We start from the raw sequence: 13,295 nt of genomic DNA, 5'->3' as shown, positions 1-13,295 counted from the left end.
TTCGATCTTAAATATGATCAATCTATCTTTGTTAGTTGGCTATGTACCACAGGCTTTTAAGGTGGCAGTAATTAAACCATTACTTAAAAAGCCATCACTTGACCCAGCTATCTTAGCTAATTATAGGCCAATCTCCAACCTTCCTTTTCTCTCAAAAATTCTTGAAAGGGTAGTTGTAAAACAGCTAACTGATCATCTGCAGAGGAATGGTCTATTTGAAGAGTTTCAGTCAGGTTTTAGAATTCATCATAGTACAGAAACAGCATTAGTGAAGGTTACAAATGATCTTCTTATGGCCTCGGACAGTGGACTCATCTCTGTGCTTGTTCTGTTAGACCTCAGTGCTGCTTTTGATACTGTTGACCATAAAATTTTATTACAGAGATTAGAGCATGCCATAGGTATTAAAGGCACTGCGCTGCGGTGGTTTGAATCATATTTGTCTAATAGATTACAATTTGTTCATGTAAATGGGGAATCTTCTTCACAGACTAAAGTTAATTATGGAGTTCCACAAGGTTCTGTGCTAGGACCAATTTTATTCACTTTATACATGCTTCCCTTAGGCAGTATTATTAGACGGTATTGCTTAAATTTTCATTGTTACGCAGATGATACCCAGCTTTATCTATCCATGAAGCCAGAGGACACACACCAATTAGCTAAACTGCAGGATTGTCTTACAGACATAAAGACATGGATGACCTCTAATTTCCTGCTTTTAAACTCAGATAAAACTGAAGTTATTGTACTTGGCCCCACAAATCTTAGAAACATGGTGTCTAACCAGATCCTTACTCTGGATGGCATTACCCTGACCTCTAGTAATACTGTGAGAAATCTTGGAGTCATTTTTGATCAGGATATGTCATTCAAAGTGCATATTAAACAAATATGTAGGACTGCTTTTTTGCATTTACGCAATATCTCTAAAATCAGAAAGGTCTTGTCTCAGAGTGATGCTGAAAAACTAATTCATGCATTTATTTCCTCTAGGCTGGACTATTGTAATTCATTATTATCAGGTTGTCCTAAAAGTTCCCTAAAAAGCCTTCAGTTAATTCAAAATGCTGCAGCTAGAGTACTGACGGGGACTAGAAGGAGAGAGCATATCTCACCCATATTGGCCTCTCTTCATTGGCTTCCTGTTAATTCTAGAATAGAATTTAAAATTCTTCTTCTTACTTATAAGGTTTTGAATAATCAGGTCCCATCTTATCTTAGGGACCTCGTAGTACCATATCACCCCAATAGAGCGCTTCGCTCTCAGACTGCAGGCTTACTTGTAGTTCCTAGGGTTTGTAAGAGTAGAATGGGAGGCAGAGCCTTCAGCTTTCAGGCTCCTCTCCTGTGGAACCAGCTCCCAATTCAGATCAGGGAGACAGACACCCTCTCTACTTTTAAGATTAGGCTTAAAACTTTCCTTTTTGCTAAAGCTTATAGTTAGGGCTGGATCAGGTGACCCTGAACCATCCCTTAGTTATGCTGCTATAGACGTAGACTGCTGGGGGGTTCCCATGATGCACTGTTTCTTTCTCTTTTTGCTCTGTATGCACCACTCTGCATTTAATCATTAGTGATCGATCTCTGCTCCCCTCCACAGCATGTCTTTTTCCTGGTTCTCTCCCTCAGCCCCAACCAGTCCCAGCAGAAGACTGCCCCTCCCTGAGCCTGGTTCTGCTGGAGGTTTCTTCCTGTTAAAAGGGAGTTTTTCCTTCCCACTGTAGCCAAGTGCTTACTCACAGGGGGTCGTTTTGACCGTTGGGGTTTTACATAATTATTGTATGGCCTTGCCTTACAATATAAAGCGCCTTGGGGCAACTGTTTGTTGTGATTTGGCGCTATATAAAAAAATTGATTGATAAGGCAACATGACCTCTTAAAGTATTTTGACATATCCAAACTGATCCATGATACCTGGTATGCGATATATAGGCCCAACACCATAGTAGGAGAAACATGCCCATATCGTGATGCTTGCACCACCATGCTTCACTGTCTTCACTGTGAACTGTGGCTTGAATTCAGAGTTTGGGGGTCGTCTCACAAACTGTCTGCAGCCCTTGGACCCAAAAAGAACAATTTTACTCTCATCAGTCCACAAAATATTCCTCCATTTCTCTTTAGGCCAGTTGATGTGTTCTTTGGCAAATTGTAACCTCTTTTGCACGTCTTTTATTTAACAGGGGGACTTTGCGGGGGATTCTTGCAAATAAATTAGCTTCACACAGGCATCTTCTAACTGTCACAGCACTTACAGGTAACTCCAGACTGTCTTTGATCATCCTGGAGCTGATCAATGGGTGAGCCTTTGCCATTCTGGTTATTCGTCTATCCATTTTGACGGTTGTTTTCTGTTTTCTTCCACACGTCTCTGGTTTTTTTTTGTCCATTTTAAAGCATTGGAGATCATTGTAGATGAACAGCCTATAATTTTTTGCACCTGCGTATAAGTATTCCCCTCTCCAATCAACTTTTTAATCAAACTAAGCTGTTCTTCTGAACAACGTCTTGAAGGTCCCATTTTCCTCAGGCTTTCAAAGAGAAAAGCATGTTCAACAGGTGCTGGCTTCATCCTTAAATAGGGAACACCTGATTCACACCTGTTTGTTCCACAAAATTGACAAACTCACTGACTGAATGCCACACTACTATTATAGTAGACAGTCTGGAGTTACCTGTAAGTGCTGTGACAGTTAGAAGATGCCTGTGTGAAGCTAATTTATTTGCAAGAATCCCCCGCAAAGTCCCCCTGTTAAATAAAAGACGTGCAAAAGAGGTTACAATTTGCCAAAGAACACATCAACTGGCCTAAAGAGAAATGGAGGAATATTTTGTGGACTGATGAGAGTAAAATTGTTATTTTTGGGTCCAAGGGCCGCAGACAGTTTGTGAGACGACCCCCAAACTCTGAATTCAAGCCACAGTTCACAGTGAAGACAGTGAAGCATGGTGGTGCAAGCATCACGATATGGGCATGTTTCTCCTACTATGGTGTTGGGCCTATATATCGCATACCAGGTATCATGGATCAGTTTGGATATGTCAAAATACTTGAAGAGGTCATGTTGCCTTATGCTGAAGAGGACATGCCCTTGAAATGGGTGTTTCAACAAGACAATGACCCCAAGCACACTAGTACACGAGCAAAATCTTGGTTCCAAACCAACAAAATTAACGCCCTGCAGATGTGAAGAAGTCATGAAAAACTGTGGTTATACAACTAAATACTACAAGTAGTTTAGTAATTCACAGGATTGCTAAAAAAGCAGTTTGAACATAATAGTTTTGAGTTTGTAGCATCAACGGCAGATGCTACTATTATTGTAAACACCCCTTTTCTACTTTTTTTTAATAATAGCCCAATTTCATAGCCTTAAGAGTGTGCATATCATGAATGCTTGGTCTTGTTGGATTTGTGACAATCTACTGAATCTACTGGTACCTTGTGTCCCATGTAACAATAAGAAATATACTCAAAACCTGGATTAATCTTTTTAGTCACCTAGCACTACTATTATTCTGAACACTACTGTATATGAAATTTGATTATTTTATTACGTGATACTGTAATTCTCATATTTGTTTTGAACATCTGCTTAAATTTGCGGCATTCGGGTGATTGCCAACTGTTGAATACTCTCCATTTTTCTCCTTGAAATTATATAACCTCAAGTCAGAGAATGTTTGGATGGTACGGAAAATGTGGGTGGGGAGGACACAACACTAAACAACCCCAAGATATTTCATGTTTTGTGTGTTCAATCATCTTCCTTTCATTTGTTATATACATCCATTCCTGTATTGAAAACCTGCAACACATTCAAAAAGGTTGGATGCTAAAGCATTTACATACAACTCCAATTCCAATGAAGTTGGGACGTTGTGTAAAATTTTAATAAAAACAGAAAACAATGATTTGCAAATCCTCCTCAACCTATATTCAATTGAATACACCACAAAGACAAGATATTTAATGTTCAAGCTGATAAACTTTGTTTTTGTGCAAATATTTGCTCATTTTGAAATGGATGCCTACAACATGTTTCAAAAAAGCTGGGACAGTGGTATGTTTACCACTGTGTTACATCACCTTTCCTTCTAAGAACACTCAATAAGTGTTTGGGAACTGAGGACACTAATTGTTGAAGCTTTGTAGGTGGAATTCTTTCCCATTCTTGCTTGATGTATGACTTCAGTTATTCAACAGTCCGGGGTCTCCATCGTCGTATTTTGCGCTTCATAATGTGACACATTTTCAACAGGTGAGATGGTTTGGACTGCAGGCAGGCCAGTCTAGTACCTGCACTCTTTTACTACGAAGACACTCTGTTGTAACACATGCAGAATGTGGCTTGGCATAGTCTTGCTGAAATAAGCAGGGACGTCCCTGAAAAAGACGTTGCTTGGATGGCAGCATGTGTTGCTCCAAAACCTGGATGTACCTTTAAGCATTGTTGGTGCCATCACAGATGTGTAAGTTGCCCATGCCACGGGAACTAACACACCCCCATACCATCACAGATGCTGGCTTTTAAACTTTGCGCTGGTAACAATCTGGATGGTTTTTTTCCTCTTTTGTCTGGAGGACACGACGTCCATGATTTCCAAAAACAATTGGAAATGTGGACTCATCAGACCACAGCACACTTTTTCATTTTGCGTCTGTCCATTTCAAAAGAGCTCAGGCCCAGAGAAGGCGGCGGCGTTTCTGGATGTTGTTGATGTATGTTTTTTGCTTTGCATGGCAGAGTTTTAACTTGCACTTGTAGATGTAGTGACGAACTGTGTTAACTGTCAATGGTTTTCTGAAGTGTTCCTGAACTCACAGGGTAAGATCCTTTACATAATGATTTTGGTTTTTAATGCAGTGCCGCCTAAGGAATCAAAGGTCACGGGCATTCAATGTTGGTTTTCGGCCTTGCTCTTTACGTGTAGAAAGTTCTCCAGATTCTCTGAATCTTCTGATTATATTATGGACTGTAGATGATGGAATCCCTAAATTCCTTGCAATTGAACTTTGAGAAACATTGTTCTTAAACTGTTGGACTATTTTTTCATGCAGTTGTTCACAAAGTGGTGATCCTTGCCCCATCTTTGCTTGTGAACAGCTGAGCCTTTTGGGGATGCTCCTTTTATACCCAATCAGACCTCACCTGTTTCCAATTAGGTGTTCTTTGAGCATTCATCAGCTTTCCCTGTTGTGTGTTGGGGGGTGTGGCTGGATATTTTGGAGTTCTTTTCTTTTCTTTGCTCTCCAGGTGGCATGAGAACTGATTTGTCTGTGGAGAAGGTGCTGGCTGAAGAATCCTTCACCCTCATCAACATCATGTGTAGCACCTGTGAATGGTGCTCACATGCAACCTTAAAGACTTTCAGCTGAAGCAGATAATTGGATGGCGTTCTGCATTTAAGTCATGTGTGATTCAAGCAGAACTGCCGGGAACTCGACCTTGTGATGTTCGTTTGTGCGCCTGGGTTTGACACATCGAGCCCGTGAAGCAAGGAAGGGTGAGGGACACATGCTATCAGCACACATCAAAGGTGATTAAGTGTTTGACTAATTGTTGATAGTAACTTGGTATTTTGTTACGCAGTATACTTGAATTGTGATGAGGATTGTGCAGCTCGCTTCTCACTGCTGTGGCATGCGGACAAGTTGTCCTCCACCTGTTGTGAGAAGCTTCTTATTTGCATAAAGCTTAAAATACAGACCTGTATGTGTTGCTGATAGTGTGTGTCTTTTGAAGGATATTAGTTGTAACTGCTAACTTACCTCACCTCTTCTATGCTTCGCAGAGAGTCGGTTTGTCGTGTCCACCTGGGGGGTGTTTGGCGGTGGTAGTGGGTCCAGGAGCGCCGGGCTTCGATCCTTTTGGGCGCTGGAGAGCGTGCCAGCCTTCACTCCACCAGAAGGACGCTATTGTTGTTTTTACACTTTTATGCACCAGTGGGTGAAATAAATATATTGTTTTTGGAACCGCTTTTCTGGTTATTTGTAGCGCTGGGTTCCATCTGACGCAGGTCCGCTCCTCAACCCGCGTCGACACATAACAGTAGTTCCCGGCCATTCCATAATGGACCCAGCGGCAGAGGCGGTTCCTTTTGCCGAAAAAGTTCAAGAACACTTGGAGAAAATATGGGAGCAATTACAGCATCTAGCAAACCAAATTAAACAAACAGACGCCCGTGTTACGGAGCTTGCAGCGCAAGCCGTTCCGCTTCCTGCTGCTCCAGCTGCGGCACCATCGATACCGGTGCAGATAACTCCGTCACCCAGAGATTCGGCGTCCGAACCGATTGTTTGTCGTCCGGAGCCTTGTGCGGGAGATGTCGAAGCCTGTGCTTCGTTTTTGATGCAATGTTCTCTGGTTTCTGCTCAGTCAGGTTGGAACGCCGCAGCTTCACGAGGAATGTTTGTAGATGGGTTAAATGAGTCATTAAAAGACGAGCTGGCAGTCCGTGACGAGCCAAACGATTTAGATGAGCTAATATCGTTGGTGATTCGTCTAGATGATCGGATGAAGGAGCGTGGACGCGAGAGAGGACGCCCATCAGAGCGGGTTTTTTCGTCTCGGGGCTTTCCCCGACACAGATCTGGGCCGCCTCTTCTTCGCCCCACTGAGGCTCCTCCGACGGGACCACTGGCTCCTCCTGTTGACGAGCCCATGCAGCTCGGACGAGCAGAGATTACTGTATTGCCCCAACATAGAAACGTCAAGAAAAATAATGGTGACGTATCTCCAGGTGTTCTGGGACAGGCAAAATAACACAAATAAAAAAAAAAATAAAATCTAGTACGGGTTAATGTTTTGTTTTCTTTAAATAGGGGTTATAATTTGTTTGGGGAGTCAGAGGCGTGTCTGGTGGAGTGAATGTTAGGCGGTTAGAAGCCCATCTGGGCTCACTTAATTGTTAATTTTTATGTGTTTTTAGGTATTTTTTGTTTGGGTTGTTGGGTCGTTTTATTTTGTTGTGTTTTATTTCCCTACATTCCTAACCCCAACCTCACTTGCCCCAAGACCGTTTGTCTTGTGGGTTGTGGGGTGGTGCAGGTTGGTCACGCTGCGCGTTCTCAGAAGACCTCTGCACCTGGGGGGGGGGGGGGGGGGGGGGTGTTAGGGGCGTTTTTCTTGGTTTGGTTAGGGCCCGGTTCCACTCCAGCCTCAGTGAGCCTTTGTACCGTTCGTCATTGGTGTTGCCGGGGTGTGGTGCAGCGGAGACATACCTCAGTCGGAGGGGTGGGCTGATCTGTTGCCGTTCGCCATTTCGGTAGTTCCACCCCTCCCGAGAGGCTGGGGTATGGTCGAGTTGGGGCACCGGACGTATTTCCGGTTCTCCGCTGCGCTTTGGGGTTGGGGCTGGGTTAGTTTTTCCTGTTCCCTTCCCCGGCTTAATGTTTTGAGCCGTTCGCCAAAATTGAGCCGCCGAGGGGCTCTGGGAGGGACCTGGGGTCTTTCGGGGTGCCGGGGAGGGTAACAGGGTTTACGGTCGTTTTATATCCCCCCCGGGGTTGTTTTTGGTAGTCCTCCGGGGGTTGAATTTTGATTTTGTTCTGTTTCCTTCCGGGTTTCACCTCCAGGGTTGATGGGACGGTTCTCTGGGGGGGAATTGGCTTGGGGCCAACTAGCCAAGTGTGGCCGTGTCTGGGGTTCCGGGGTTGTGGGGTGGGTACCTCCTGGGGTTGATGGTACGGTCCTCTGGGGGGCGCCGTTTGCTCCATGTATACCTGGGGACCTTTGTGGGATTCTGGTTCTGGCTGTTCCTCCTGGAACTGGCGGTAAAGGCCTTCTGGGGGGGGGGGGGTTGGGCTCTGCAGGTCGTTCTGGGGGGGTTGTTTGTTATTTTTCTTTTATGCATTTATGTTTGTATTGTGTTTGTGGAGCTGTGTTGGGTTTTTGTGTTTGGGAGTTTTTCTTTTCTTCCCGGGGTTTGATGGGACGGTCCCCTGGGGAGGTTTTGGGTGGGTTTTGTGTTTTTTCCTGTGTGTTGGCTTGTACTGGGGAATGTTTTGGGGCTTTTGTTGATGCCAGCCGGCCTTCCAGCTGCGGTGCCCTGTCCTGCTGTCTGTGGTGGACCTTGGGAGCGTGGTGCTGTCTGCTTCCTGACGAGGACCCCGGAGGGAGGTGCTGTTCTCGGGCCTGGTCTGTTCGGTCGCCGGGAGGCTTCCCGTTAAAGGGGGGGTACTGTTGTGTGTTGGGGGGTGTGGCTGGATATTTTGGTGTTCTTTTCTTTTCTTTGCTCTCCAGGTGGCATGAGAACTGATTTGTCTGTGGAGAAGGTGCTGGCTGAAGAATCCTTCACCCTCATCAACATCATGTGTAGCACCTGTGAATGGTGCTCACATGCAACCTTAAAGACTTTCAGCTGAAGCAGATAATTGGATGGCGTTCTGCATTTAAGTCATGTGTGATTCAAGCAGAACTGCCGGGAACTGGACCTTGTGATGTTCGTTTGTGAGACGCTGAGGACCGCGCCTGGGTTTGACACATCGAGCCTGTGAAGCAAGGAAGGGTGAGGGACACATGCTGTCAGCACACATCAAAGGTGATTAAGTGTTTGACTAATTGTTGATAGTAACTTGGTATTTTGTTACGCAGTATACTTGAATTGTGATGAGGATTGTGCAGCTCGCTTCTCACTGCTGTGGCATGCGGACAAGTGGTCCTCCACCTGTTGTGAGAAGCTGCTTATTTGCATAAAGCTTAAAATACAGACCTGTATGTGTTGCTGATAGTGTGTGTCTTTTGAACGATATTAGTTGTAACTGCTAACTTACCTCACCTCTTCTATGCTTCGCAGAGAGTCGGTTTGTCGTGTCCACCTGGGGGGTGTTTGGCGGTGGTAGTGGGTCCAGGAGCGCCGGGCTTCGATCCTTTGGGCGCTGGAGAGCGTGCCAGCCTTCACTCCACCAGAAGGACGCTATTTTTGTTTTTACACTTTTATGCACCAGTGGGTGAAATAAATATATTGTTTTTGGAACCGCTTTTCTGGTTATTTGTAGCGCTGGGTTCCGTCTGACGCAGGTCCGCTCCTCAACCCGCGTCGACACATAACATTCCCAGTCTTTTGTTGCCCCGTCCCAACTTTTTTGAAACGTGTTGCAGGCATCTATTTCAAAATGAAATTGTTTTTGGAAATCATGGACGTCGTGTCCTCCGGACAAAAGAGGAAACAGACCACCCAGATTGTTAACAGCGCAAAGTTCAAAAGCCAGCATCTGTGATGGTATGGGGGTGTGTTAGCGCCCATGGCATGGGCAACTTACACATCTGTGATGGCACCATATCTGTGATGTAACACAGTGGTAAACATACCACTGTCTCAGCTTTTTTGAAACGTGTTGCAGGCATCCATTTCAAAATGAGCAGATATTTGCACAAAAACAATAAGGTTTTTCAGTTTGAACATTAAATATCTTGTTTTTTTGGTGTATTTAATTGAATATAGGTTGAGGAGGATTTGCAAATCATTGTATTCTGTTTTTATTTACATTTTACACAACGTCCCAACTTCATTGGAATTGGGGTTGTAAAAAAAATGTTTTGGGCATTGAGGATACAAGCGATGTAGCGTTTCAAGTGCTATTTTGCCACATTCTTCTTGCAGACAGGTTTTAATATGTGCATCAGTCCAGGGTCGTCATCATATTTTTTTTTATTTCAAAATTCTTCACACATTCTTTATTGGGGACAAGTCAGGACTGCAGGCAGGCCAGTCCAGTATTTGTACCTTCGTCCTCCGTAGCCATGCCTTAAATTTGCATTTTCCATACTGTCCCAGCTTTTTCTGATTCAGGGTCATGTAATTAACCCAAGGATCAGACAGAGCAGACTGTGGGCCAGGGATGGAATTTGGACTGTTTGCATGTCTCTTATGGTTCTACCTTCATTATGCTGTTCACAAATGACATGCGGAAAGAAAATGCTGTGTTTATTTGTAATGTTGGAGCAGCAGGGTAAGACAGCACTGGGTGTGGCAGCCCGAGCAGATGAGGTGATCATCGTGGACATGATCATCAAAGCAGAAAGATACTACACATGGAAGAAGGTGAGAGATAGTGAAGTTTCTAACTTAACATAATCAGTTCTCCCTGCCATTAATCTATAATTTCATTTTCTAATGTCACATATGACATATGCTGCTGACGAGCAGGTTTTCCATCACTTTAATTAAAGTTTGATTGCATTTGACTTTGTGACATTCAGTTTGGGAATCGTGTGTGTTTCCAATAATGTTTGTGGCCTTTATCAACTTCCTGACATGATTTAATTGCCCTTTCAGATGAACCCTGAGCTGAATGACAGCCTTCACAGCGAGTCTCCACTAATGTTTAAATTCGACCACCGCTATGAGACCAAGCAGTTCCGTGCAATGGCCTGGCGTCTGGCATATCAGCTCTTAAAACCAGGAAACTGGAGGAAACTAGCAGAACACTGGGACTTCACTAAGGACCAAATAGCAGCTATCGAGGAACAATGGACAGGTATCCTTTATTCTTCAAGTGGTACTCATTTACTTGTAGACCTTTAAAAAGGAATATCTTGGAGAACTGGATGACTGCTTTATCCTGGCTTTTATCCACAAGTCTTTGGGATATTTTACCCCTCCCCCCACCCTCCTTTTTTTAAACACACATAGCAGTAGCAGGGTTTTACTTTCAGCTGTGTAACAAAATGTGTTTTCACCTAGTTTGGACCTATCAAGGTGGAATGACTGAAGCTCAGACAGGGATACATTGAGTTGAGTTTATAAGTATTAAATATTTAGGACAGATATTCCAAGGATTTGGTTAGACTCACCTATGGTTACTTCGAAACACACTACATATGTTTCTTTTGGTCACATTACCTTTGACCTTGAAATGTCTAACTTTTAGAATGGCTACTTTGAGGAATCTTAAATATAGTACAAGTATGTTTACTATGAAACACAAATACACTGAACAAAAATATAAAAACACTCCCATTTTTGCTCATTTTTCATGAGCTGAACTCAAAGACTTAAAACATTTTCTATATACACAAAAGACCTATTTCTCTCAAAGACTGTTCACAAATCTGTCTAAATCTGTGTTAGTGAGCATTTCTGTTTTGCAGAGATAATCCATCTCACCTCACAGGGGTGGCATATGTGTGTGGTCACCATACATGGACGTAATTGAGCAGGTGGATTCATATAAATATCTGGGGGTTTACATCGATAACAACTTAAGCTGGCATATGCAAGTGTCAAGCGTTTGTGCCCGAATCCACCAGCGCATGCACTTTCTTCGTCGACTCCGACTGTTTGGTGTATGTAGGAATATTATGTTGATTTTCTACAGAGCAACGATTGAGTCCATGTTACGGTATGGTATTACTAGCTGGTTTTGTAATTTAACAGTTAAATAAAAACTCAAATAATAAATCTGATTAAAATAGCTGGCAAAATCGTGGGTATGGTGGTACCTGTAACACCCCAAGAGTTGTTTGAACAGGCAGTTCTCAGATGTGCAGACAATATTTTAACAGATGCGTCTCATGTACTGCACTCTGAATATACTTTACTTAACTCAGGAAAGGAGGTACAGGGTTCCTCTTTGTAATCGATATAAACATTAATTTATTCCATTATCAGTGAAGCTCATAAATCAGCAGATAGTTCAGGGACGATAGCATAAGGTTATTTATTGCGGAATTTGCACAAAGATGTTAATAATGTTGTGTATTTATATTTTAACTTTGACACTATGTTGTTGTTTTGATGTATGGGTGCTATGTACCAGATGCATTGTTGTGTAGCACACCCCTCTGTTCAAGGCAAATTTCTCCTTAGGGAGAAAAACAAAGACACTTTGACTTTGATATCAAGATGTTGATTAGATAGCATAATTATTGCACTGGTCTGCATTTATATATTATATATAGAGAGAGAGAGAGAGAGAGAGAGAGAGAGAGAGAGAGAGAGACATGGAGAGAGAGAGGGAGAGGGAGAGGAGAGAGAGAGAGAGAATGTTTTAGATTTTTGAGTGCAGCTCATGAAAAATGGGAGCAAAAACAGTGTTGCGTTTGTTGTTCAGTGTATGAAGTCATAGTTGACACTTTTGAGCATATACGATGCATCCAGAAAGTATTCACAACACTGCACACATTTGAATGGGAGTCACTTCTTAGTAAAAGACACATGGCAGCCCACCTGGAGTTTGCCAAAAGGCACCTGAAGGATTCTTAGACCATTAGAAACAAAATTCTCTGGTCTGATTAGACAAAGATTGAACTCTTTAGAGTGAATGCCAGGTGTCATGTTTGGAGGAAACCAGGTACCATCCACTACAGTGAAGCATGGTGGTCACAGCATCACACTGCGAGGATGTTTTTCAGTGGCAGGAACTAGGAGACCAATCAGGATTGAGAGAAAGATGAATGCAGCAATATACAGAGACAGTCAAGATATCAAAGGAGTGACTTCAGGTCGACTCTGTAAATGTCCTTGAGTGGCCCAGCCAGAGCCCATAACTGAATCTGATTGAACATTCCTGGAGAGATCTGAAAATGGCTGTGCACCAACAACTCCCCATCCAACCTGATGGAGATTGAGAGGTGCTGCACAGAGTAATGGGCAAAACTGGCTAACAATAGGTGTGCCAAGCTTGTGGCATCATATTCAAGAAGACTTGAGGCTGTAATTGCTGCCAAAGGTCCATCAATGAAGTATTGAGTCAAGGGTGTGAATACTTATGTACGATTAATTTCTTCGTTGTGGGGGCAACAAACATTTTTTTTATGTTGTCATTATGGGGTGTTGTGAATAGAATTTTCAGAGGAAAAATTTAATTTACCAGTACTCCATTTTGGAATAAGGCTGTAACATAACAAAATGTGGAAAAAGTGAAGCGCTGTGAATACTTTCTGGATACACTGTATGGTGGAAGGCTTGTGTTGGTCAAGGTTAATATGGTTGAGTTTTGAAGAGAATTGATCAAATGTCAAGATCTCATAGAATCATACAAAACAGGAACACTGAATAATAAAGAATTTTAGTTGCACCATTGTGTGTAAAACACAAGTGCCCCTTCTTGTTCCTGACTGGATTGTGTTGTGTGTTCAAAGGTCATCACAGCTATCGTGAGCATGGGAACAGGATGCTGCTGATCTGGCTCCATGGTGAGGAGCTGGCTCAGAGGAACCCAGCCAAAGAACTGTTCCATAGCCTCGTCGTCACAAACAATAGAAAGGCTGCAGGTACGGGTGGACTCTATAACCATACAGCTGTGTGATCTGAGGACATGCACCAGCATGAGATGAATATTACAC

The 13,295-nt window shown here is 43.2% G+C and overlaps 1 protein-coding gene across 1 annotated transcript in view; it reads left to right on the top strand.

Moving 5' to 3' along the window:
* Positions 1 to 13,295, top strand: part of ankdd1b (ankyrin repeat and death domain containing 1B) — a 44,558-nt gene that overhangs the window by 31,088 nt on the left and 175 nt on the right. The window contains exons 12-14 of the mRNA XM_034170116.1: positions 9,955 to 10,050; positions 10,285 to 10,486; positions 13,092 to 13,223. Coding sequence (XP_034026007.1) covers positions 9,955 to 10,050; positions 10,285 to 10,486; positions 13,092 to 13,223 — 430 coding nt within the window. The remainder of the gene's footprint in view (positions 1 to 9,954; positions 10,051 to 10,284; positions 10,487 to 13,091; positions 13,224 to 13,295) is intronic.

The sequence above is a fragment of the Thalassophryne amazonica genome, chromosome 5 (genome assembly GCF_902500255.1).
Source record: "Thalassophryne amazonica chromosome 5, fThaAma1.1, whole genome shotgun sequence".
Classification (NCBI taxonomy): domain Eukaryota; kingdom Metazoa; phylum Chordata; class Actinopteri; order Batrachoidiformes; family Batrachoididae; genus Thalassophryne; species Thalassophryne amazonica.
Note: the sequence above shows the minus strand (reverse complement) of the source record. Positions and strands in the feature narration are given on the sequence as shown.